Raw genomic sequence first — 27,468 nt, forward strand, 5'->3', positions numbered from 1 at the left:
GATGTCTTGATTTGTCTGGATTGACCTCTTTGTGATGGTCTGGATGTTCTATCATGAGAAGGTGGTGGATAATATCTACATGGTCTGTAGAAAGGTTTCCTTGTATCCTTTCTGGAAGTTTCCGCCGGTATCATGGAGAGTTGGCATAAAGTCTCGCTGTGATATTTCAGCTGTGCAACTGCTGCTTGCACCTTATCACTGAACAGGTTTTCACCTGTGCAGGGTAGAGCTGCCAATTTTTCCTGAACCTCAGGCCTGATGTAGGAAGCTTTAAGCCATGCCCATCTACGAGCGCTGATACCAGTTGCTGCTATTCTAGACAAAGTTTTCAAATGAATCTAGGCTGCACGGACTTCATGCTTTCCAGCTTCTAGACCCTTATGAATGAATGATCAAGTTGAAAGAGTCCTGATGCTGTTGTGGAAGGGTTTCTGAGAAGTCCAGCATTTGCTTCCACAAATTCCGCTGGTATTGTATCATATATAGTTGATATGACGCAATCTGAGATAATAAGAGAGAACCTGGAACATTTTGCGACCTAAGGTATCTAGGAATTTTTGTTCCTTTCCAGAAGGCATGAAAGAAAGTGGTTTAATTCTTTTTGATCTCTTCTGCACAGACTCTACCACCACAGACTGATGTGGGAGCTGCGGCTTCTGAAATCCAGGGATATGTTGCACTAAATAGGTGGCATCTGTTTTTTTTTTTTATTTACAGGTGGCACTGTGCATGGATGCTCCCAAAAGGCGTCTCTGGAGATCAACCAGAACCTCATGTACAGGTATGGCAACAATCTCTTTAGGAGCTTTGTGTCCGGGCCAAGGCATAGAATACATTCGATATGTGAATCGATGATGGACATGGTACGGGGGGCAATTTGGGCATTTTTTATTTAAAGCCAGTTGCCATCGTGAAAAGCTGGACAGCCATCGACAGCTTGCGGTCACCGAAAAAATAAAGGAACGGTATCGACTGCAAATATAGATTTTGTCACCGATCAATGGAAAAATTGATCCTGAGACTGGGAGACCCCGATGAGGGGATTTTTCTGAGAGAAATTATTAGTTTTTCCGTGAAAAGATGATGTGTGAAAACACACAGGGCTCCTTAACTGCGAGACTAACTACAGCACGGAAAAAAGAAGACTGAAGGGAGGCCCCTGTGGCTCGAGGGATCATGGCATGCTGGGCATGCTCAGTGGGTCAGTCAAAAGTTTCTAGAAACTTTGACAAAAGTTTTCCGTGATATGGGTGACATCACTGGACGGAGCCCTATGTGAGGACTATCATCCTGCTTGTCCTGGGATAACAGAATTTCCTATCTCTGGTTTTGAAAGTAAGTAACTTTAACAAAAACAAACAAACAGAAAACAAAACTCCACACACCTCATAGAAATATCCTGTGCTTATTTTCTACCTAGGTAAGGAACACAATGCATAAAGATCTTTACAGAAAAGAACTTATACTTTCATCCTGCCAGTCTAAAATTTATTTTATTATTTAAAGCTTTTATATACCGACGTTCATTTACACATCACATTGGTTTACATGGACTGGTAGTATAACAAGGAAAGAAAGATTACATGGAACAGTAGGTAGTATATATAATACTTAATTATTTGGATTATTTTAACATGTGAACATGGTTTTCAATAATTAGATAGCAAAATATTTTCCTTAATGTGTAATGTGGTATTTACTTTCTAAATATCAGTATCAATATATGGGCAGATTTCACACTGCAGAATGCTGGCCATTGAATTCCATGTCTTCCCTCACAAATTACTCTTACACTGCTGCAGAGAACTAGGCATCTTAAAAATACGCAAGACTCAATTAAACACTTATACCGATACCAGTTCTACAGCTACCATTACTGACACTGAATTTCTATTTCAACATGCATGTTGCATCTAATGATCATACAACCTCAAATCAAAGAGTTAGCAGCCACAGAAGAAAACATGTGAAACGCTGGTATATACCTGTTGGCCTTGTCCGGTCAGGCTCTTGTAACATAATCCAAGATCTTGGAGGTGGCTGTTCAGATGAAACTAAAAAACATTTAACACGAAAATGTAATTCATATTTCTTTTAAGTGAAGTAAAATGCAAAAATTCCAGGAGATGTCACTTACTTCTCTTTGCAGTACCTGCTAAATTATCAAGCAAATAATTCAGTAACCTTCGTGTTCCATCTGGCTCCTGATAAAGTTCCAATATATCGTGTGCAAGGGGATTTCCTAGGAGCAGATTAAAAACATGTCAAACGAAAGAAGAGCAGTCAAATGGGTAACAGCATTAACTACAATGACATTAATTGCTAGGCGGCTCAAACTAAAAGGTTATGTTTAGACTTAATAGTTTCCATATGTCAGATTTCAAGTTTAAAAACAGATTATTAGAAATAGTAACGGTGCTGACATATATTTGCTAAAATCCAATCACCTAACAGTTTTGTTATAACCACTGCAGCAGCCTTATTTCTGCATGCTTCTATAGTCTATTACATGGATGGTCAAGTCCAATCCTTGAGACCCACAAACAGGCCAGGTTTTCAGGATATCCACAAAGAATCTGTATGCAAATCTATCTCATGCATATTCATTGTTGATATCCTGAAAACAGTCCAAGGACTGGAGTTGGCCACTCTGGTCTATTATATTAGTTTTAACTATGACAGGCTTATGCACATGGAATAATAAACAAAATATGATATTAGGAGGTCCAGCTCCAAACTGGACAATCAGTTATATTCTGTACTCTCACTGATACTCCATAAATGATGATGTTTTTTGGAGGGTTTTTTTTTTAGTTATATAACAGTGCAAGGCTATCAGACAACTCAATATAAGTGAAATAATCTCTTCCACTCAAAAGATATTAAAATCATACCTTTTAGACCTAGTGTCTGTAGTTGAAACAGCTTTCCCAGTTCGAAAGGTATAACTCGTAACAGGTTGTTATTTAAATGGAGTTCCCTATTAACAAAATGAAAGTCATGTGAAGTCATGAGCAATAAACATTTACATGAATAATTCAAGATATCTTGCATTTCCTGAAATGTAATTTTCTAGTTTGCTTAACACCTTAATGTAACAATATGAGTAATGAGGTACTAGATTCTTTGGATGGCTGATCAAGTTAGCACTTTCATACATTTATATAGTTTACAAAAGGATCAGTTAAAAGTACGAATGTTACCTTTCTTGGCTGTAAAGGAGTTCTAGTTGTACAACAATTATCCTCCTGCAGGCTCAGCTCAACAGGGTGTGCAAACTGTGCAACTGCAAGGGGCAGTACAGCCAGGGAGGAGGCAGGGAAAGGCCATAGCAGTGACAGTCATCCAATGCAGCAGCATCATGGAAAAATGGAAGATGGCCGCCACACTGGAGCAGGCCGCTCGTACTGCCACAGCCAAGCCAAGACAAAACCATCCTAAGTGGCATAGCCAAGCAGGAGCAGGGTCCCAAAAAGAGAGAGAGAGGCAATCAGTGTTGTGGGCTGTGGGAAGCAGCGGTGACAGCATTTGCAGGAGGCACAGAAATTAGCTGAGGAGGAGACAGGCCTCAAATCCTCTAGCAGCCAGCACCATTCCTCCCTTTCCTGCATGGTTCAACAATTTTAAGTCTGAACTGCACCGGGCTCCATACAAAGTGCAGAACAGTTCAAACAAAACAAACTGTCGTGGAAGGGCAGTGCCAGCTGCTAGAGGACTTTTAGCATTACATGCACAGAGTCCTGGCACAGGACTATAAAAAGGGGGAGGTACAGAGACATGGAGATTGTGGAACTGGGAGGAGAAATTGAAAATCTTGTGGAACATTTAATTTTCATGCATCAACTTTAGCCAATTTTATAAAGTTACTGCGCAAGAATCAGCTGCACAACTTATAAAAATCCTTCAAATTGGGATATGGCCAACAATAGTGCTTCGTTCGGCCTTGTGGGTTCAATTCCCAGACCCACTTGTGGTTGGGGAACAATGTGGAGGAAAAAAAAAGGTTCCAGCCGCTGCTCAGGAGCAATACATGCAGGAGAAGCTTCTACCGAGTGCTGGTCGGAAATGCAGTCTTCCTGGCTTAACCAGTGGACTGATGGAGAGTGGGGTAAATGCCACACTTAGGAACTGTAAATGAAGCCCCAGGGGCAGGATTCCACAGAGATGGAAGAATGAAGGAACAGGAGGAAGACGCCAGGCACAAACGCGAGGGTGGGGAAGAGAAGAAAAGTCTCTCAAACTGCCGATGAAAGGCACAATTCAACAAAACCAGCCTTTAACATACACCTACTTATAATAGTAAACCCCTGCTACCAACCAATTATCCAAATACGCACTCTGGTACAAGATACTCATTAAGGACAAAATAAACTAAAGAGATTTTCCAATTCTGCACCTAAGGTTTTCCAATTCTGCACCTAGTACATCTGGCCCATACTTGGAGCACAATGAAAGGGAAAACTTTTCTTGACTTATAAAGTTTCGCACACACACACCTACCTGAGTGACACCATGTTCCCGAGCTCTGCTGGTAAACTGCGAATTTTATTAGAGGACAGGTCCAGATAAACCAGATTGTGAAGCTTGGCAATGTCCGGAGGAATGCGCGATAAGAAATTGTCATTGACATGCAATGCTGTCAAATGGGTCAGGGTCCATAGGGATGAACTTAAACTTCTAACTTTTCCTAAAAGATAAAAATGGCAAACAAAAGCTCATATTTCCAAGAAAGAACTCTGTACACATCTACAGCTAGACTAAAATGGCAGAAAGCAATTACAGCCTCGTTTTCAACACATTGTGCGCTCTGTGCAATGGAGGAAAAATTAGTGCTTCATTCCATAACTTTATTGGAAATGTATATAAGATGACATCATTGCAAACACATACAATATTAAAGTTTGCTCTTAAAGCACACTTAGACATGAACAATTCTGCACGGCTATGAAGTCTGAGCTCCCTTTTATAAAGCCCCTCACAAATTACAATAAAATTTGATCCACTACGCTCTGCTCCCAGGGACAGCAACTTTAAAACAAGTGCATATGGGTGCACGAGCAGACACGCGCTGGAATTTTAAATCCAGCTGGCAAGTATGCTCCTAATTTTAAGCAGTTACTTGAGCAAATGCGCTTCACGTATCTGCCTTAGGACTTTGTCGACTAACGTGAGCAGGTAAGTTCATTTAAAAAAAACATGCTCGTGTGAAGTACATTCCAGGTTTTACCAAGTAGTCCAGTCTATCTCAAGGTCATCCTCTGGTTCTTCAGCCTGAACGCCCCTCATTTGACCCCGGCCCCTCACCCTGTCGTGTTAGTCTGCAGAAATTGCGTTTTAGACCTAACACCTCATCGGTAAATTTACGCGGCTAAGAAGCCTCCGATTTTAAAATGTGGATTTATGCGCGTAAATGCTGGCCCAACTCCAGAATGGCCACTCACCTTTCCCACAGCAGGCACACACGCATATAATTAGTGGCTAGCATTGACTAAACCGACTTCTCAGAAGTTGTAGCCTACTGGTTCCATCCAATCTAGTCCATGGCCTGCAGTCTTGCTAGGTCTATCTGCTGCTATTAGTGACTGCTCAAGCTTTACTAACACAAGGTGCTAGAACTACTATGCGGACAGCCTCCCTGCCTTCCCCCAAGCAAACATCCAATTCCTCTGACCCCCTAACAGTACCAGAGAGCATGCACAATGCTCCAGGACAGTTTCTGCAGGCGTATGGAGCACAGCTGGAAAAGGAATGCACCACGGCCCCAAATTATGGAGGAGAAAACATTCAATTTCAAAGTTCTTGCCTCTGTTTTTGGATCCAAAATACAGTATTTTGGCATATATACCCCCATAATAATTCAGCTTCACTGACTGAGTTATTGCAGTCGATCTGTATCTTTCAGACATCAGTTACTGGCAGGGTGTAAATTTTAAAAAACTAGGATGCCAGCCAAAGATTTTCAGTGCAGGGTGGGGGGGGGGGGGGGGGAAAGAACAAAAAAACCCCCCAAAAAACACTCTTCTATTGTTCATTCTGGAAGGTGTTTCCTCTCTTCCCCTCCACAGGCTTTCTCCCATCTCCTCCTGAGCTAGTCTCCTGACCTTCGGGATAGGCACTGTGGCAACGCCTTCCTTCTACGGCTCTGTGGCAGAGCTTTGTCCCAGCAGTTTTCTCCCAGCCATGACCCAAGAGCAGGCATCAGATATTGGCAACACCTTCCTTCCTGCTCGTAAAGTCATAAAGGCTAATTGCACGTAGCGAGCAGGATTCCTGAGGGTCGACTGCATTGTTATAGTGTATGTTTGCAGTATATTTAAAATTTAGAATATAAAAACAGGCAAGATGAAACAAGATACTATTTTAATAGGCATATACTAACATCACAGTAACAATTTGTGTATTTGCCAATTCTTCCTTATGTAGTGATCTTACCACTTATTTCCAACTCAGCCCATTGTGATTTTTTCCCATTGGCTGCTTCTTCAGAGGACATAATTGTGTGCATTCTCCGTGGATCAGGGGGGTCGTACTTTTCTTTGGGCATTCCTGTTGAGTTAAAGAATATTTTAATGCATATTGTTTAACATTTTGTTTTTAAGTCTTAATCCCTACTCTAAAATTGATTTGAATTATGAACTGAATAGTCTTACAAACTGTTCATGCTTTCGGTTAGCAATTGTCAGAAGAAAAAGACCTCACACCTGATAAACACCACTCTCAAGTCCCTTTTGGATTGCAATATGTATTGCTTTATAATTAGGGATCTTTGTTTTCAGTTTTTACTTTTCCTGGGAATTTCAATGTTATAACACCACCAACAAAAGAAAAAAACCAAAACACAAAACTATGGGAAAAATGACTTTTCCACTGATTTTTCTCTGGTGTGTTATAGCAGTCATGTTTCTATTGATCTTTTTTTTGTTAGAACACAAATTCCCAGGAAAGTAAAAAAAAACAAAACCCTGAAAACAAAAAAAGGTCCTTATTTTTAATAAGCTGGCTAAAATAAGACTTAAGAAGGCATTATGTAAACTCTGTACAATGTATGTAGGGACCATCACTTTTGGTTATTTTTAAAATTTTTCCTTGGAATTTATCAGGGTTTATTATGACAACAAAACAAGAAAATCAGTGGAAAAATGTGACATTTTTCTAGGTAAATATTGGAATTTATTTTGGTGGACAGAAGCCAGGACAATAAGATATTAAGCAAATTCTCCCACTCACCTACTCAGAGGCATCCCTATCTTTATTCCCATCCCTTAGCTTGTCCCTTTCTCTCCACACCCATGAGAATCTCCCTCCTCCTGCCCCCCCTCGCAACAGCATTCCTCCTTACTAGTGGTGGCTCCAAGCTTCTCCTCTCTCCTTCGGCAGCTCGCTTACTGAGGTTCCCATGCTCTGCAGCTTGCTGAGAAGTGATTCTGCTAGGCATGGCCCACTTCAAATGCTGTAATAGTGCCACCGAGCAGCATGCACTTTGGCTGCTTTGGGGGGGAGGGAGCAGGGCCACATCAGCGACACTCACAGGTGAGCACTTTCACTGCTTGGGGCAGGACCTGAAATGCTGCAGGTGCTTTGGCCCGCACTGGAGCTGCTCTTTAATTGGTTTAAAATTAGGGTGAAAACTGGTTTAAACCAATTATTACTTTTGGAAAAACCTGGGAATTTATGGGTGACATTTTTTTTTTTAAACTAAAAATGACTGACCCTAAATGTATGGTAACTTGTGTAACGTATACTTTGGAATGTCTGTACTTAACAATAAAGCTGACAGAGATGTGTATGGGCCATCATATTCTATGTTAGCACAGCATGGCTACTAGTACTGCTTATTTCTATAGCACTCCCAGATGTATGCAGCACTGTCCTGTAGTGCCGGAGTTCGTATTTGCATTACAGCAAGTTAAGAATAGCAGAAATTAATTTCCTCAGTCAACAAAAGCCCTTTCAATACCTTGCGCATAGCCTTTCAGAATAGAGAGTCCTGACTTTTTATCCCTGTGATTTTTATCGATCCACTAAAATCAGTTTGGGGACTTGGCCATAGTTACTCTGATTTTAGTAGATCATTAAATTCAAATAATGATCATGATACAAAAGAAAGCTTACCCACATCCACTTTCATTTGGGATGAAAAATATGCAAATCTGATACCCTGTCTTTTGTAGCACAGTCCAAAAAGGGCCCCACCTTGCCCTCTGTAGAACTGAGCTTTTATTATTGTAATGGGCCTGTTGCACAGAGGGGGGCAACATTTAACATGATATTCGTTAAAAACTATGAAAGCTGCGATACCAAAATCAATTCTATAAAAGTGATAAACAATGTGGTCAACAAAAATTATATCTAGATATATATATATATATATAATATAGAATTTGTTTTCCAAAGGAAACCATTTCTTTCCCCTTGTTTCTTGTGGTTCAAATACTCAATTTTCTCATCCTTTTCAGATCTCAGCAGCTGTACAATAAAATACATTTGAGGCATTAGGTAATGGTAAATGAAAGTCACTTTTCAGGAAACATCAGCAATGCCCTTTTTATGTGTACTGGCCTCCGTTGTAAGAGATTAAGTACTCCAACATGTTTTGAGATTCTCCCGTCTAAACCTACATCACAGGATACAAAATGCGCCTGTTCTATCATGCCCATTCTTGCCACATGGTGACAGCTGCTCTAAGCACACTGCTGTGAAACTATTTGCACGCCAAAAAAATCCTTTGAGGCAATTCACAATACACGTTCTAGAAATTTCACACAGCTATTTTTGGGTCATTCTACCTTAGTGGGATAATAACGTTTTATCTTCCCGATTTGCAAGTCGGCAAACCCTTGAGTGTGTAGGGAACATCGGTCTGTGGGAAATCTGTGTGCGTACTTGGGACAAGCGAAACCAGTTTTTACAGGAGCCATTCTCTCAGATCCTTTATTTACAAAACAAAAATAACTGATGAACAAATTCTTACTACAAATAAGCTTATCAAGTTCATACATAGAACTATAGTGTGAAAAATATGAAGTATTTAAATGCAGCAAGCATACAGATATGGCACACTCATTAGATGCTACTGGAATTGATAGCAAGTCTGTGGAGATAAGACCATGACCTAGTTATGGTCACCCATCTTGATGCAAGTCTATATAGACCTACATAGACTAAAGCAAGATGTATTCCATCATTTAAAAATGCAGGTCCATTTCAGGGTAGTTAAATCTGCTCTCGGATAAAAACAAATTGAAAACTGGTAAAGTACAATCATGTTGTGCTAAATCACTGCTAAATGTTAGTAGTAGTACAGAGCAAGATTAAAAGGAAAAGGGTAATTAATGAGGGTTGCAGGGAGCTACACATGACTTCTGCTGGTTTCAACTCTATGTAAAGATTTTCAGCATAAAGCAAATACAATGAACGCTATTAGTCTAAAAATCACATCAGTGCTTTGCTGTGCAGCCAATTACTCTCAGTGTGGGAAGTATGAATGTACAGACAATGAAAAAAAAGTAAAGGAAACAATGGTAAAGCTGGAAAATTCAACATTTGCAGCTGAATATTCTCTCAGCATTAACAAGCCAGCTGTGCCTAGAAATTGTGCCACTATCATAATATTACTAACCCTGATAAAAGCATGTTACACCACGTGAATGATTACTGCTACAACTCACAGAGCTTTTTGAGCAAGAGTACTAGCGTCCTACAGATACCAAAACTAGTATTTGTCGTGAGTGAGAGAGCAAAAGGGAGCACTTTTGGGACACATTTTTAAAAGTGATTCAGTTTCAACAAAAAAACAAACAAAAAAACCCAAGTTTGTTTTTCCTTTAACTGAGAGTTGAGAAGATGGCCAACAAGCCATCTGCCTGCTACCATATAAAGCGCCACATCCCTGGCCACAAATGCCCTATGTCCACACTTTATGACTAAGAAAAGTGGGGAAGGGAGTGAAAGATTTCTGGTTAAAAGGAAGTGAAACAACGTGTACCTCCAAAAGAACTCCCTCAAAAAGTTCTTTTCTCCCATACCTCACAAAAACTTGGCTTTGTGCTGGCTGAAAGTCTTAATCTGTTCTCAGATACAAGAAGAGGGTGCAATTTTAACAACATTGCAACCACTCAGCAACTTTTGGGGGGGGGGGGGGGGGGAGGGAATCATATTTGCTTGTAAATAAGGATTCATTTTAAAGCTGCAGGACTGCATAGTTGATGCCACACAACACAATTTTATAGCAGAAAATTAAGTATGCTATAAAGTTATTCATTTCTTTCAGACAGACTATTGGCACCATGGGCTCCCACAGGACCCTGACATGCAGCAGCTGCTTACCTGACCGGGCAATCTGCCCTCAAATATTAGTTGAATTTCTCTCTTTTGAATCCTACTGTAGCTTCCCTTACTCTCCCCTCTTTGCACTAACTTCTGTGCCGCGTGCGCCTGCTTCTGAGCAGTGTGGTTTTCTCTGGCTTTTGCTCAGGCCCTTCATTTTGTTCCTGGATTAGTAGATTCCACACTGTTCTGATTTGTTTCAGCTCATTCCTACATTTTTATTTCTCCACATTTTTTGCTTCATTCTCAGTCTTGTTTTGGATCATTCTCCAATTTGATTACGTACTGTTTATACTGGTGTGCATTTTGGGTTTTTTTCCCCTTTAATTTGTAAGACATTTTGTGTAGGATGCCATATAACCAAATTTGTGCATTTTCTTCTTCTCATGGTGTATGGTCCTACAGAATCCTAGGAAAGTATTTTAATGTAATTCATTTTGGAGTATGCACTGTTGAAAAATGAATTTAATAAGGTTTGTGGGGGAAGACAAAATACTTGGGGGCGTAGCACAATTGTACTAAATTAACAATCATTTTGCCCGCTGTGGTATTCCCATGCAATGGACTGTAGGGACCTAAATGTTATCCGCGTTAACTGCCATGCAAGACTCCAGGACAACAGGATCCACCGTGAGTAATCCAAGATCATTTGACACACATACAACCCAAAAATTGATGAAAATCTATTATATATCTCCAAAATAATACAAATATGGAATACTTCCTCCCTTTCTAAAACATGAAAAACTCCCAAAAAACAATGACATGTTCTAAACCAGAACAACCTAGCAAAACAATTTTAATGGCCAAATAAATATCAATATTTTATTTTTTTGCTTGTACTGCTGCTATCACAGCAGAGTAATACCTACAGTACCTGAAAGTAATCCACTTTGAAGTGCTGAAAAATGTGTGAAAAGCGGAATATAAAAATAAATAAAAAAATTATAGATTGTGGTGACTACCAGCAGTGTAAATAAATTAAGGGAAGAAGATGGAGAGAGACCAAGGACTAGCCATGGGACATTATGGCAATTTTTTTTTTTTTTATGAACGGATGGTTCAGCAGGTATCAGAGAACAGGAACTGGGTATAGTTACTAGAAAACCTTATTACAATGCTATGTGGCTGGCTGAGTATGGTGTCAGCTTGGACAAGTCACTTGTCTGCTGGGCATGCAAATTGTTTTGTACATCATACTGCTTCTCATCTTAAAATAAGGCATTAATGCTTTCTCCAGTTCATGGCTGATGCCACAAATCTGCCCATTTCTGAGAAGAAAGGATTTTGCAACTGAAATATATGTATTGATAACCAGCAGAGTGCACTATTGCAAATTCTTAAGCACCTGCAGGGTACAACAGCATACCTATTGCTAGGAATGAAGGAGACCATATCAACACCTTATTGGAAGAATTCCATTGGTTGCCCATAGAGCTCAGGGGTAAATTCAAGCTTTTATCACTCAGATCCTAAGTATTTTGCTGCTCTGTTGACAAGTTATAAACCAATCATTTCTCTGCTTGAATGAGACCAAGCTGGCATCTGCTAGGCTAACAGCCTTCACTTATGACACCAGTTTTCTGGTATTCAATGCTACCTGAGTTAATGCATTTCTTTGTGTATCTTAGCTTTCAAAAAAATAAAAGTAACAGCATGGGTATATTGTCAAGCTTTTAAGCAATGCATCTGTTTACTGAATTGATTGGATTCAAAATGAGATGTTTTTAATTTATTCCGTGATCAAAATTATGGCTAGGATTATGAGTAAGATTTGAGAAATGAGATGAGGAGGATGGGACAAGAAGTATGTTGAAAAAAAATGGTTTGGATAGGTCTCTTGTGGGTAGGAGATTGAGCAGGTGAGGCATTACAGATGAATTATGAGGGGCTGATTTTATATTCAGTATGTATTGTAAGTAACTGTATAAAGTGGATTGTAACTCACTCTGAGCTTCAACAATGAAATGTGAAATCAAGTCAAAATATATAAGTCCTGGTTATTTATTATTTATTGTTTTTTTGTATACCGGCATTCATGTATATATATTACGTCAGTTTACACTAATGGGCAAATAGTTAAAAAACATTTGCAATTAAAAATTAACAGTCTAAGACAAATACATAGTTTCAAAATGTTAAAAAATCCCTTAAATAGGCAACTAAAATCAGTACTTAAAATTAAAATCATAAAAAAAAATTATAGAATGATAAAAATAAAATCAGAAAATCAAGGTAACATTATTGAAAGGCTTGATTAAACAGCCACGTTTTAACTCCTTTTTTAAAGGCTTTGATGTTGGATTCCATCCTTAGGTACGGTGGCAGGGAGTACCATACGTTAGGCCCAGCAATTGATAGTGCTCTTTCACGAACAGTATTCAGGTGAGCAGATCTCAATGACGGAATTGGAAGGAGTCCAGTATTGGTTGATCTTGTCGTTCGTAATGGACAAAATTGGACAATACACCACAAAGCAAAATCCATCCCAACATTTTGTTTTCAATTTCTACTCTCATGAAATACCAATGCTAGCAGCAGATAAAAATACTGCAGACATCTGAATAGAAGAAGTGGGTGGGGAAACAGACAAATTCAATTGCATTCAGTATAGCAGCTTTACTAATTTGTACACTGTACATATTCCAGATACACACAATGTAAACATTATCTATGAAGCATTACCATGTTAAATATTTTGGGGGAAAAAAAATACCAAAAGTAAGGTAGCACAGCCCTCATAGCTAAAGGATGTGTGTGCAACTCCACTTGAAGGCCACAAACCGGTCTGGGTTTCAGGATATTCCTAATGAATATGCATAAGGCAGAATCATACAAATGAGGTTGCGTGCATGCAAATTTCTCTCATGCATATTCATTAGGTGTATCCTGAAAACCTGATGGTATTCGGCTCGCGAGGACTGACTTGGACACTCCTGCTAGCAGTTAAACATCAAACTGCCATCCTAAGTTTAAAGAAAATACCGGGCTCCTAATGAAAGAGATATCTCTTTGAGGCCAATGCACTAAGGTGCTCAAAGCTTAGATCACATTTTTATTCACGTTTTAGCATGCATAGGCAGGACGATGCAATACCATTCGCTCAGGCTAGCGCACAGGTTAACCCGCGGTTGGGAGCGCATTTTAGACACATGTCCATAACCCCTTATGCAATAAAGGGATTAGCGCGTCCAGAACGCGTGACCAAACCAGCACATTGCTAATAGTGCTCATCACATGTAAATGCCATGATGAGGCTATTAGCTATTTCCTCATTATGTAAAAAAGAAGTGTGCACCCAACGTTTTTGAGAGTAAAAATGTGTAACGCCAGCACAGAGCTGGCATTAAGTCTTGAGGAGCCCCAAAAGTTACAGAAAAGCAGAAAATCCTGTTTTTCTGTAGCTTCTCTGACTTAATATTGGGGTGATAAATCGGAGAAACCAAAAAAAAAAAAAAAAAAAAAGAGGCCTTGTCAGCAGTGAAGTTAGAAAAACGAAAGCTCAATTAATGTGTCCGTTTTCCTAACCTGTGGCTTTGTAGGTTAGGAAAAAAATTGAGCCACTTCTCCTGTGCGCCCAGATGCAGAGGCGGCGCTAGGGATGCACAATTTCCCACAGCGCCTCCTTTTTGATACAGCGGCTCATTTGCTTACTGCATCGCGTGCCCGGGAGAGGAGGATGGGTGTGCATTAGGAAAGCAGGCACTCAATCACGAGCACCTGTTTTTCGTGCACTGATGCTGCATCGGCCTGTTTACGTGCTAAAAACTTTACTCACAATTTAAATTGGTTTTTAATACTAAAAAAAAAAAAAAATGTGAACGTGAGAAGAAACGTGTGCAAAAATTAGCATATCTCCATGAGAATCCCATTTAAATGAAGGGATAAGCTATTACTCCCCAATGCAGAGAGATGTTTAAAAAAAAACCCAATCCAAAACCTGAGCTAAGCAATAAGAGGTTTAACACACAAATTTTAATTCCTAGGTCAGAGATGAAATGAAAGTTAACTTGCATTTCTGGGACTGTTAGCCTATGATGCTGGGGCAGTGTAGTCTCTGATTTGAAGTTACTAGGGCCAGAGTTCCAGGACTCAAGAAATGGAAACACCGCTCTCAAAAACCCCAGATCCAGGACCATGCTGCCGCCCCACCCTAGCAATGTGAGTTAAAAACTTTTATTCATCAGGACATGAGTTAAACTTCCAAGCCTAAAATGGGCTAAGCACTGGGGTACCTGAGTCCAGGAGCCCCTAAAGTCCCTCACCCACTCACTAAACTGTGCCCACAACTATCTGTCATAGAATGCCTCTCTTCCCCCCTCCTGTCTTCCCTACCAGCCAGTTTAAAAATGGAGGGGGGGGGGGAGAGTGGAATTCCATTGAAGTCATGAACCTCAGCTGAACCCCCCCTGATTATTTTTAAAATGGCTGACTGGGAAGACAGGAGGTGGCAGCATTCTACAAAATAGGTACAAAAACTAAAGGGGTGCATACAGGGTAGGCGGTGGGTAGATAGGGGTGTGGGCTCTCTGGTCCCAGGGCAGGGTCCCAGGCTGGAACACAGAGCCTCCAATTTTTTTTGAAGTTAAAAAATGAGTATACTGTTCAAGTTTACTATCATTTTTACTGTGCCTGGCTGATGTAAAGACATGCTAAGCTTAGTGTGCCTTTTTAATCCAATTTTAGCACACATTCTATCTGAGGGTAAATAGCATTTGGATAAAGGTGAGCCTGTTGAGACAGTGTATCTGGATTTCCAGAAAGCATTTGACAAAGTCCCTCATGAGAGACTTCTTAGGAAATTAGAAAGTCATGGGATGTGGGCAGGGTCCTATTGTGGACTGTGAACTTGTTAAAAGATAGAAAACAGGGAGTAGGGCTAAATGGTAAATTTTCCCAATGGAAAAAGTGAATTAGTGGAGTGCCCCAGAGAATTGTTCTGGGACCAGTGCTGTTTAATATATTCATAAATGGCCTGGAAATTGGAACGAGTGAGATAACTAAATTTGCCGATGACAATTATTCAAAGGTATTAAATTACAAGAGGATTGTGAGAAATTGCAAGAGGACCTTGCAAAACAGGGAGACTGTTGAGGAAACATAAAAAAAGGGATAACACCGAATGTCCTTTAAAATATTTATTAAGAATTTGCCTGACTCAAGGCCTTTCGCCCTTTTATAATAGGGCTGCTTCAGGGGCTTCTTAATAAAATACAGATATACTTTATCCCACCTTAGTCTAGTTACAAATATCAAACATCTGGTGATATGTAGTCATGTATGTCAGTTTGTAAGCAGTTTCCCCGATATCTAAAAGTTTTAAACTAAAGCTTGGATAAAGAATAGGATTTAAGTACTGAAGATTATATCTTCCAAGAAATCATAAGTGTGGTTACACCGCACCGATGTTATAAGAAATTCACTGAACAAAAGAGAACAACAACAATAATGATGACTACAATTCACCAGATGTTTGATATTTGTAACTAGACTAAGGTGGGATAAAGTATATCTGTATTTTATTAAGAAGCCCCTGAAGCAGCCCTATTTTAAAAGGGCGAAACTCAGGCCTTGAGTCGGGCAAATTCTTAATAAATATTTTAAAGGACATTCGGTGCTATCCCTTTTTTTTTTTTTTCCCTTAACAGCTTTGATAAACCGTCTTCCTTATTGTTTTTTGGGACCAAAACTGGGAGACTGGACATGCAAATGGCAAATGAAATTTAATGCGGACAAGTGCAAAGTGATGCAGTTAGGGAAGAGTAACCCAAATTATAGTGACACAATGCAAGGTTCCAGGTTAGGAGTCGCCATTTAGGAAAATAATCTAGGTGTCATTGTTGATAATATGTTGAAATCCTTTACTCAGTATGCAGCAGCAGCCAAGAAATCAATCTGCATCGCTCTGTGGTGCAACCTCATCTCAAGTACTGTATGCAGTTCTGGTCATCACATCTCAAAAGAGATACAGCAAAATTAGAAAAGGTACAGAGAAGGATGACCAAAATGATAAAGAGGATGGAACGATTCCCCTATGAGGAAAGGCTAAAGAGATTAGGACTCTTCAGGTTGGAGAAGGGACAGCTGAGGGGAGATATGACAGAGGTCTAAAATAATGAGTGGAACAAGTAAACATTAATCTTTCAAAAAAATACAAAGTACAGGGGACACACAATGAAGTTACTAACTAGGTAATACATTTAAAACTAATAAGAGAAAATATTTTACTCTATGCATAATTGAACTTTGGAATTGTTGCCTGAGGATGTGGTGAAAGTGTAGCAGCATTTAAAAAACGGTTTGGATAAGATGCTGGACGAAAAGTTCATAAACCATTATTAAGGTAGAGGTGCAGAAATCTACTCCTTATCCCTGGGATAAGCAGCTTGGAATCTACCTTCCCCTGCCAGGTACTTGTGACCTGGATTGGGCACTGTTGGAAACAGGATACTGGGCTTGCTGGACCTTTGGTCTGACCCAGTATGGCAAATATTATGTACTTATGTGCAATTATTTTGCAAGTTCTTATTTAACATGCAAATAAAAACATGTGCTAAGTTTTAGCAACTTATGTTTAGTACACATTACTCAGCGCCGATTTACCAGCTATAACCTAGTAATACTGTTTCTTCTTCCTGTTTCCCTTCGAAAGCCAGAATTTAAAGTAAGCACAGAAATGGGTACCAAAGACTTCCACGCAGATGATTATATTTGTAGAGCAGTTTCTGTCATATTACATTGATAAAATGCTGGGTGATCCTGTCCAAAACTTTGTGACTGCAAATTATTGGGAAACCAGCAATATACTGCTATATCACTACTAAGAGCCTGATTTACTAAGCTGTTTTCCCCATCATAGATAGACTGGGGAAAATCAAGGAAGAAGATGGATTACTAAAATCTGTATTTACCTGAACTAGGTTTAAATAGTATTTCATAGAAGCAGAAAGTGCTACACGTTTTTTTTTTTGCTACATGTTTTTTTTTACTCATTTATTTTTGCTTTGGATTAGCAGCCCACAGATTTTTTTGTCTTCTTCTTCCTCTTTAGAATTCAAAGGAGGGAAAAAAAAAAAAAAAAGCATTTTAACCACAAAAATGTCAACTCAAATGGCAAAGTAAAACTGAACATCAAAGTTCTGCATAGTTTGCAACCACACAAGGTAAGCTCCTGATACCGATGCAGCCCTTCAGCTATTAAGAGAAGCATCAACATGCACAGGAAAACATAGGACAGAAGGGGGTGTGACATCAACAGTCATGGTGGAAGCTGGGACTGAAAGAATAGCAACATGCACAGCCACGTGTTACCAGAGAAAATGTGGGGTTTTGTTTTTTTTTTACACCTTCCCTGGCTGAAATTTTGTGATATGCAGGATTATTAGTTAAAATTCAAGAATCCGCTATTCCCTTTGCATTAATACTTCCAACACATTAAATCTATTCCTGAAGAAAGCTTTAACCCACCCTACTTAAAAACATTTCATCCATGCTACTCTCTAGCTAAAAGTTGATGACCACATCACCAATCTAGAGAGAAGAGGTAAGCACAATTCATTCCTGCTAGTGGTTGCCCCTCCTGTTAGAGATAAGAGGACTGGAAAGGTCTGTGCTGAGCTACAGAAGAGGACTAATTACTTCCTTTTGTATAAAAAATGAAGTTATTTTCCCTCTCTTACCAGACATTAGCTTTTATGGTGAGGGAGTGCCCAATAAACTGTCACTTTAAAATATAACAGGTTGTGAATGCATCATTAATATTTCCTCCTGGAAAAAGAGAGTGATGGATGCATGGCATGTCCTCCTGGAATAGGCAGGGAAGTCAAAAACAGTAATGGAATTCAAAAGGGCATGGGATAAAATACAGAGGATCCCTGATGGCTAAAGGATGGGAATGAAGAAATGGGGTAACCTATGTTAACAGAGCAGCAGTTACTTACCCTAAAGAATTAAAGAAATAATAAATAAAAGCTTGCAGGACAGACTGGATGGACCATTTGAGTTTTTTCCTGCTGATGATATTTACAATTCACAATACTTTAAAATATGACAATTTAAAAAGGAACATGTACTAACAGAAGGAAAACTTGTGGAGAAAGTGGTCTAACATTTTTTATTTTTGAAGTCATTTTGTCCAATGAGTAGTCTGCCACATTCAAAGATCAAAACAAAAGCATTATTCACTAAACTCATAAGGCAATCCTTCAGGTATACACTAGCAAACCTTGATCAGCGCATATATTTTTTTTTCATTACTAATGTGCAGCATTCATCACCACAAAAAAAAAGCAGTTTTGTTACTGTATTGACTTGATAATCATTCTGATTAAAAGCCATCTTTAGAAGGAAACAAACGTGTTTTTTTTTTTAAAGGGATGCCTGGTTTATATTTCAAAGTAACTAGAAACCAAAACACTCAAGTAAAATACAAATTGATTTTCCCCTACTCTTTTTGCTGTAATTTAGATATCAATGATACTCATGCAGATAAAAAAAAAAAAACAACAAATTAAGAGCACAGAGGGCAGAGTGCAGCTCTAAGATAAAAGGTTAGCACTAGAGAAGTAAACATATGGCTTAACTCCCATTGATGTTCATGTCCAAATGACTACTCCCAGCTTCTCCACCCCATAAAAACAACTAACCCAGCTCATAACAGTGACAAACATCAGGCAACTGGGAAAAAGTAGCCTGCAATTTAAAAATGTCATGACATTTTGCATTAATGATGAAATGTCTTCTACCTGTGCTGTAAAGATTAATACATATTGTAAACATTCAAACAATTTGATTTGTACAAGCCAAAAGGGAAACTCCTCACAAAATAATACTTTTAGAGATTCCTCCCATAACATAAGAGAAAACTTATATGGAACCCAGTTCAGCAAATATGAGGCATCCATGAGGCAAGGTGAAAAAAACTCTTCATTAGATTAAGATATTTTGTGGAGGTAATTATTAAGACCAAGGAATCCCTACCAGGGAACATAATGAACAAAGCAGCAGGAAGCTGATGGATGGTGCAATAGCTGGAAGACAACACAGTACAAGTACAAAAGGGTCCAAAAGCAAAAGTCCATAATGCATTCCAGCTCTGTGCTTTCCATCTTCTTGTATCATATACTTGGAAAGGGCTTAGAGTTGCTGCATTATGCTCCCTCTCTCTGGCCACATTCAAAACCTGCTTAAAAAGCTACCTTTTAGAAGTTACTTTTCAGTCTTAAACCCAGGCTCTTCTCAATCATAGTCTTGTCAATTTTAACCATATTCACTGGAGTAAATAAGTTTCCTGAAACCTCCAATTTGTCTTGATTAGAATGTAAGATCCACAAGGCAGATTCTCCTTATGTGAATCTATACAATGCCATTTAGGTATAGCAGCACTACAAAAATAAGTAGGGGACAAGATGAGAGAGAAGGATTAAATGCTGATAGTAAGATTTTATTCTTCCCCTCCCAGGTTCTTGTTATCTTATGCTTGTTCTTTTGGCTTTCACAAAATAGGAAACACAAAGATAGAAAGATTTTTTTATGCAATGGTGACAGTTTCTCATTCTAGGACCTATGAATTCTTTTCTGGTTTGAGATGCAGGCAGTACGGGTCCTTCCAGGGTCTCAATGAAAGCTTTCAGTAAAGTACTTCCAACCCAGAGTTCCCACTCCTGACCAATTCCTTACGCTCTGCCGAGAGGGTTTTTGCTTCTAGGTTTGCTGGCATTGCAGCCTGGTTGTAGGGGTGAGGATGGGGGATCTGCCCATTAGAGCTGGAGGCAGACTGATCACATGGGGCCAAACTGTTGCATGTCACCCTGTGGTGGCTGGATGGCTGAAGGTGGACAACTGGGAGCAGCAGCAGTAAAGCACTTTTACACTTGAGAGGGAGAGAGCTGTTTACAGCTACAGAGGATGGCAAGATAACAAAATGTTTTATTACCTTTTGATTTTTATGTCTGGTGGATTTTCTTTGGCAGACGGTCAAGAAGAGACTGTGACAGGTATAGTGGCCCCTGAAAGAATTTATTCTGACATATGTGGTTTGCAACGTGGTTTTGTGTAGAGGAGGGATGAAAGCCTTGGGTCAGAACACTCAAATGTAACTTCTCCTTCAAAAACTAAAGGTATAAAATCTGACTAAAAAGCTGAGGCTGAAAACAGATGTGTGTAATTCTGCAATGTAGGATAAATCGAGATTATGTAGAATAATATCTAATGGCTCACTCTATTAAACACCTTTCACTTTTATCTGCAATATCTTTGGGCTGCTGCTCTGAAATATAAAAAGCCCTAACTACAAACGATAAAGGTTTTCAAAAACTCCAAAAGCTCTATGTTTGTTTATTTATTTGTTGAGTTTTATATACCGCCATTCGGTAGAGCCATCATAACGGTTTACAAAAGTATACATTTTTCTTAGCAGTTGTGTAACAGAAAAACAAATGTGAACGTTATACATTTTCTTAGTAGTTGTGCAACAGTAAAAACAATTTGAACAATATCAGAAATAAGCATATCAAGTCCAGAGAGAATTATTAGGTTGGATGAGGAGGGTATGCAGGTTCAGGGTGAAGAGAATGTATTAAGAGGTTTACAGCTGAGAGTTCAGTTGGGATGATCAGACGTCTGAGGGTCAGTGTAGAATTTGCGGAACATTAGTGTTTTTAGGTCCTTTTTGAATGTTTTTAGGTCATGTTGGGTTCTCAGGAATTTAGGTAGGGTGTTCCAAAGTTTAGGTGAGGCAATTGAAAAGGCTCTTTCTCTTGTGGTTGCCAGATGCGCATCTTTGATAGGGGGAATGTTTAGGTAACCAGAGTTGTTACAGCATAGGTTTCTTGGAGGATTTTGAGGGATTATGTTTAGGGTGTTAAGACCTTGATGATCATTGTTTAGAATTTTGTGGATTATGGTCATTGATTTGTAAGCAATACGTGCAGTAATAGGGAGCCAGTGAAGTGAAGTCAATATTGGTGTTATGTGATCACTTCTTTTTGTTCCAGTTAGGACTCTGGCGGCTGAGTTCTGCAGTATTTGGAGTGGTTTGAGGGATGAAAAAGGTATTCCAATTAGTAAGGAGTTGCAATAGTTGAAGGTTTAAATAGTGACCACAGAAATCATAGGTATTAATAGATTCTAATCTGAGAAACTTCTTAGATTCTTATTTGTAATCCTATTCTCCAGATTTTCAAAATGTTAGTACAACACCACAATATCTTTCCAAGAGCTTTCTTACCTCATGCCACCTAAAGCCACACTGGTAGTTGAAATGGCCTTTCAAATACATAAGGAAACCACTAACATAGGGCTTCCCAAAACTTGTAGCCAATGTGACCCCATTTTATCACTTGAAACTTCACATGACCCCAGGGGACAATCAAAACAAATTATCAAGAATATGCTCCCCTTCCAAACAATCATTCATCTTCCCCTGCACGTCATTTGATCATCTCTCAATCTCCATCTTCTCCAGCAGGCCTCCTCTCTCAACCCATACCCCCTCCAGCCCTTTTCACACTGTCCCATTCAATTCTCTCCCTCCCAAGCCCTTCTTAGAAATCCCAACAGATCTTCTCATCCCCCAGAGGCTAACATTTTTCTCTTGGGTAGTTTCAGTAGTGGGTGAGGAGCAGTGGCAATCTCCATTGATCCATGCACACAGCCCAGTCCTTCCCTCCCCTCATGTCCCAAGCCTAACAGTGGTCTGCAAGCAGCAGGAGGCCTTACTAATGAAAGTCAGCATGGGGAGCCTTTGGGACAGCGCAAGCTCATGGGCCCTGCAGCAGCTCTCATCCTTCCTCATATGGGGCTTCCTGTTACCACAGAAATCCATGCAAGCGCAGTGCATGTGAGAACGTGCCAACTCAGAAATTCCAGGCTAACTTCCACTACTAATACTGCAGCCGCTTCAGGCACTTGTGACCCCAGCTGAAGGGGTCCCTACCCAGAGTTTGGGATGCCCTGCACTAACAATATATTTTCAACAAAATGTTTGCTCTCTTTGAAATTATGAATGTTTCAAGTCTAGAACCATTTCGGTTTAGGAAAAAAATGTTTAAGTAAAATGAACTGAAGTTTTCTGAATGCAAGTTCCTAAATATTGGTTCAGATATAAAGGTCCTGACTGCACGTCTTATGATCCAGAACAATTAAATATTTACCTGTAGGTCAAATGCCACAACTCAGTTAATTTCTCTCTTCTTCCTGAACAGGAGTTTTGCTATTACAATGAAATTGCTCATGTTCTATCTTTTTGTAATTTGGTGTATATAGTAAGTACTCTATCCTTTTACTTTTAATAGAAATAGAAAATGTGCTACATTTGTGTATTAGTCACTGCAGGGCCTGTGCAAGAATATTAGGCATACTAGATGAAACTTACAGCCTTGTACTGCATTCCCCCCTCCCCCCCCCATGAACTCTCTCACACAAAATTAAAAATTCTACATTTATGTTTTATATGAAAAAGGGCCTTCAAAGTACATCTTCTGAGGTAAAAAAAAAAACCTGCAATTGGTTTGGTGTAATAATTGCAGTGTTGCTGTTTCATAGGTAACGTTATTAGTATTTGAATGCTGGCAGTTCTGTTTTGGTTTGGGATGTTTGCTGTGTTGTAATTCATTTTATTCATGGCTTTCTAAGAGCCATGCCGACATCCAACACATTACAATAGATCCAATACCATGTGGGTTCCAAGTGTCTTGCTTTTTTTGCAGGATCTTCTGGTTGGCAACATGCCACTTGGAACTCATATGGTATTGGATCTATTGTAATGTGTTGGGTGTCGGCATGGCCCTTAGAAAGCCATGAATAAAGTGAATTACAACACAGCAAACATCCCAAACCAAAACAGAACCTCCAGCATTCAAATAATGTTACCTATGAAACAGCAACACTGCAATTATTACACCAAGCCATAATGCACCAATATACCTATTAGAAAACGAGAACAAGCCAGACTGCTATAGATCCCTACACAGAAACTACTTGCTATCTACATGAGCAATAGATTTGCATAAAATGAAAGAGGCAGTGCATGCAAATCTCTCTCATGCATATTCATTATGGGGATCCTAAAAATCAGGCTTATTTGTGGTTCTTGAGGACCAGAGTTACCAACACCTGAGTTAGCAGAATACCTCACCTTGATCACGCATGCAGAATACAGACAAACCATCATCAAATACAGAAGAGAAAGACTATAAAGTGAATATGTGTAAACTACATAAAAATGTGCAGACAAAAACTGAACTGGAAACTGCAACAAGTGAGATGCTGTATGCAATGCAACAATGGAAAAACAGAAACATCACCATTATTCATAAAACAAAAAAAATAGAAAAGGCATATTAATAAAAATAAATACATTTCAAAAACAGATGATAAAAGAGAATAACATCCAATAATTAAAAACAAGCTCAATTTTTTTTTAAATCTCCCAAAAGCATGCATAGGGAGGAGGAATAGCCTAGTGGTTAGAGCAGTGGGCTATGAACCAGTCGACCAGGGTTCGAGTCCTGCTGTAGCTCCTTGTGACCTTGGGCAAGTCACTTTACCCTCCATTGCCTCAGGTACAAAACTTAGATTGTAAGCCCTCTGGGGATAGAGGAATACTTACAGTACCTGAATGTAAACCGGTGTGATATCTCAATTGAGATTGAATGTCGGTATATAAAATAAATAAATACATATAACACTTAATTAAAATTAATAAGGATTGTTAAAAATCACCCACTCTCCATACCTGGAAACTTGATTTCAGATTCTCTGAGATTGTCATAAATTAGTGGGGTAAAATGCACCAACTTTTTCCTCTCTCTCACATACATTGACTCATCTCTGTCTTCTCCCCCTCTAGAATGTACAAGTGGCAGCAAGCCTTCTCCTTTGGTATGCATAGATGACAGGGTTCCTCCTCTTTCTTCACGCTGCATGGGCAGATGCTACTCCTACTCCTTTCTTCTGGCCGTGCAGATCAAAACCGAAGCCTATGCCTTCCATCCATGGCGACTATGTGAGGGCCTAAGCAATACAACTTCCTCTTCTTGGCCTGCGTGGGCAGGAAGGAGGCACAATCATGACAGTCCTGCCACTGCCGCTCCCAATTCAGGGTGCTCTAAGCAGCCACCTAATCCACCTAAAGCTTCCACCAGCCCTGGGTCACCGACAGTGATGCTCCTAAGACCATATTTATGATGCTTTTTTGGGACATGTAATAACTGATTTTGTTTCCTTAGGGTACACACTTTGGATATTTCACCAAAAACTGTGCCTTAATAACTTTAACTGAAGAAATACAGTAAAAATGATTTTCTCATTGACACAAACAGCAGATTTCTGCTCGATTCACATGGGTGAAAACGTGTTTACATGCATAAAACAGCATTGTGATTGCTGCACAGTCTCTGTAACAGTGTGTGTACTTTTATAAACTATAGCGCAATGACTCAAAGCACATGCTTATTATCTGCTGGAAAAAAAGTATATGAGCTGTGTAACAACGTACACACTTTCAACCACTGAGGAAGAGAACATTCCCAGGGTGGAGGGAGGCTGGAATCAATGTGCATGCATTCTCCCCATCATTTCTGATGGGCCCTTACCCCCACTGTATCTCTCTCTCTAAAATGTAGTGTATGGATATTAATCCTTGCTTTGCTTTCTCTTGTTGAACTGAATGCCCTGACAAACTTTTGAATTTATATTTTGAGACTATTTTTCCCTTAGCACTTCTGGAGATGTTAATATATTATTTTCGTGAAATTATAGAAAAATAAAATGATTCAGTAGAAGTAATTTATATTTGTAAATTTGTACATTCCCTGCACATGAATTCCCTCTATAAACAAGAGAAATTATCCATAATAGTTTTATTTTTGTGGTGCCCCAAGGAAAAGAACTTTAAAAATGTTTAAAAATGCCTGCTGAGGTTCTCATTTAACTGGGCTGATACTGAAAACCTAAGGTTCAAAAGAATTCCAGCACTAAAATTATACTAGCCTTACTTGGTTTTGGCCCTTTCTAATCTGCACTTCATTATATTGACTTGATGGCATATTCCTTAATGAATTGGGTCTTTTTGTTTCTTCTACCACTGAGTTATTTATACATATACACATGGTTGTTAAATGTAAACAAAAGGCCTGATTTGCTAAGCTTTTTCACTCTCAGACACAAAAGATCTCTCATGTAAGTGCACTTTACTCAAGCAAATGGCTTTTGAAAATTGCTACGATGGTATGTTACATTTACATGCATAACTCCGTTGAAAATTATCCCTTTGTGTAATTACCCAATATGAATATTTTATCTTGTAAACCATTTTAATTTACACAAGATAAACTGTATATTAGTAGAAAATTGTCAATTTTTCCACTCTGTCTAAATGTAACATACATATAGTTTATTTCTCAGTGAATTTCTAGGGGCAGGACATTCCACAATGTGGAGGGCCTAGCAAGCTAAAGTAGTCAACCTGGTGGTTTCTAATCGGATCTCTGCAGGGGAGGGGGGAATACTCAAAATCTCTTGCTGAAATGATCAAAGTTATCTCGTCATATTATAGGGATGCCCTTTCAGAAGCTTTAAAAATGCCATAAAATTTTTAAATTTCATTCAACATAAAATCGGCATGGTAGTATGTTCTTGTTTTCTGAGCCATAAACTATTTTGGCTGCCATGCTTTGAAGAATCTGAAGACGCTCAAGGTTAATGGTAACCACTGGTATAACACAATGCAATAATCTAGCTGTTTATTTATTTATTTAGTGCTTATTTTTATACCGGCATTCATGATTCAATCATATCATGTCGATTTACAAGGAACCGGGGTAGAAAAAACATAACCTTAAATATTAAACTAGAGATGAGAAGCAAATGTTACAATTAAACAAGGGTAATGGAACTGGGGGAAGAAGAAGACGGTAACTCAATGGTAGAAACAAATATTTACATTGTGCTGAAAGTTCGGTAATGATAGTTATGGTGGATCGATGATTTAGGGAAAGGCCTGTTTAAAAACAAGGGAATGCATTAGCTGTTGTAGGGCCTTCTGATGTACAAAAGGTTTTAAAAGGCGAATATAACAAATAATAAACTGAACAACAAACTAATAGGCCGATACAGTAAGGACGCGGTAGAAAGAGTGCGGCAGTGCCGGGCGCCCGCTCGTTTACCGCGCGCACAGTTCAGATCACATACCGCTCGATGCAGTATTTAGATGGCATGCAAATGCAAGCCGCGTCCAAAGCGCGTCCATGAAGCGCAATCCATTTTACTGTATAGAGTGCTATACAGCGCCTATACAGTATCCTGGGTGCGCTGGTACCTGTCATTTCAAATGTCATTTGACATGACAGATACCCTCGCCGGCGGGGGCTGCTGGAAGCCGCCTCGCATGGGGAGCGCCCGATCCAACCCGGGCTGCTGAAGCCACTCTCGCCACTGGCTGCCCCCGGGAGGGGAGAGAGGACTGGGGCTGCTCCGGAGACCGGAACCCATAGACGCGACCAGGACAGGTGAGCGGGGGCTGGGGGAAAGTTTGCCCGATCCTGGCTCCTCTAAAGGTCTTGTCCCGGTAGGTAAAGGGTTGTTTGCCCGTGAAATTTCGTCTCTCTGACCTGACGCTCCACACTAACGCAGGAGTAAGGGTAGGCGGTAAATTAGCAGGTTAAACATGCGGCAAAACTGCAGGTTAAAAAGACGATAATCGGGGTGCACGTTACTGTATGGGTGGGAATAGCTAATCCGATCGTTTACATATCATATACATGCCGCGGGCGGAAAGGGTTACCCATTGATTTAAAGAAGTGGTAAGGATGGGTTAAAAGGGATAGTGAATCGCGGGTTGGACTTACGCGGCCAAATTGTGGGTACAAAGTGGGTTAGAAGCAGGGTAACCGCGGCCGCGCTTTACTGTATCGGCCTGTAAAAAAATCTGGTCACAGAGAGCTTGCAATCCATTTTTTTTATCATCTCCAATGTGGTAATTATCTCTTTTGATGGAATATTAATTCCTATTTTGGGAAGTGGGAACAAGTGAGTATTTCTAACCAACAGTGCGTCACACTTGTCAAGACTGACTGTCAATTGGCACTCATTAAATTTCAGTTTTTGGTCTGGGGAATCTGGGTCCAGATTCTCAATGACGTG

The 27,468-nt window shown here is 39.5% G+C and overlaps 1 protein-coding gene across 2 annotated transcripts in view; it reads right to left on the reverse strand.

Moving 5' to 3' along the window:
• The window catches only part of CNOT6 (CCR4-NOT transcription complex subunit 6), a 55,198-nt gene that overhangs the window by 25,011 nt on the left and 2,719 nt on the right, over positions 1–27,468 (reverse strand). Inside the window, exons 2-6 of one of the 2 annotated variants that reach the window (XM_029583588.1) lie at positions 6,433–6,546; positions 4,501–4,687; positions 2,895–2,980; positions 2,153–2,242; positions 1,986–2,054 (exon numbers count right to left, since the gene is read on the reverse strand). In XM_029583588.1, coding sequence (XP_029439448.1) covers positions 1,986–2,054; positions 2,153–2,242; positions 2,895–2,980; positions 4,501–4,687; positions 6,433–6,546 — 546 coding nt within the window. Of the gene's footprint in view, positions 1–1,985; positions 2,055–2,137; positions 2,243–2,894; positions 2,981–4,500; positions 4,688–6,432; positions 6,547–27,468 lie in introns of both variants that reach the window. The other variant, XM_029583587.1, reaches the window with a different exon arrangement.

Source organism: Rhinatrema bivittatum, chromosome 18 (assembly GCF_901001135.1).
Source record: "Rhinatrema bivittatum chromosome 18, aRhiBiv1.1, whole genome shotgun sequence".
NCBI classification, from domain to species: domain Eukaryota; kingdom Metazoa; phylum Chordata; class Amphibia; order Gymnophiona; family Rhinatrematidae; genus Rhinatrema; species Rhinatrema bivittatum.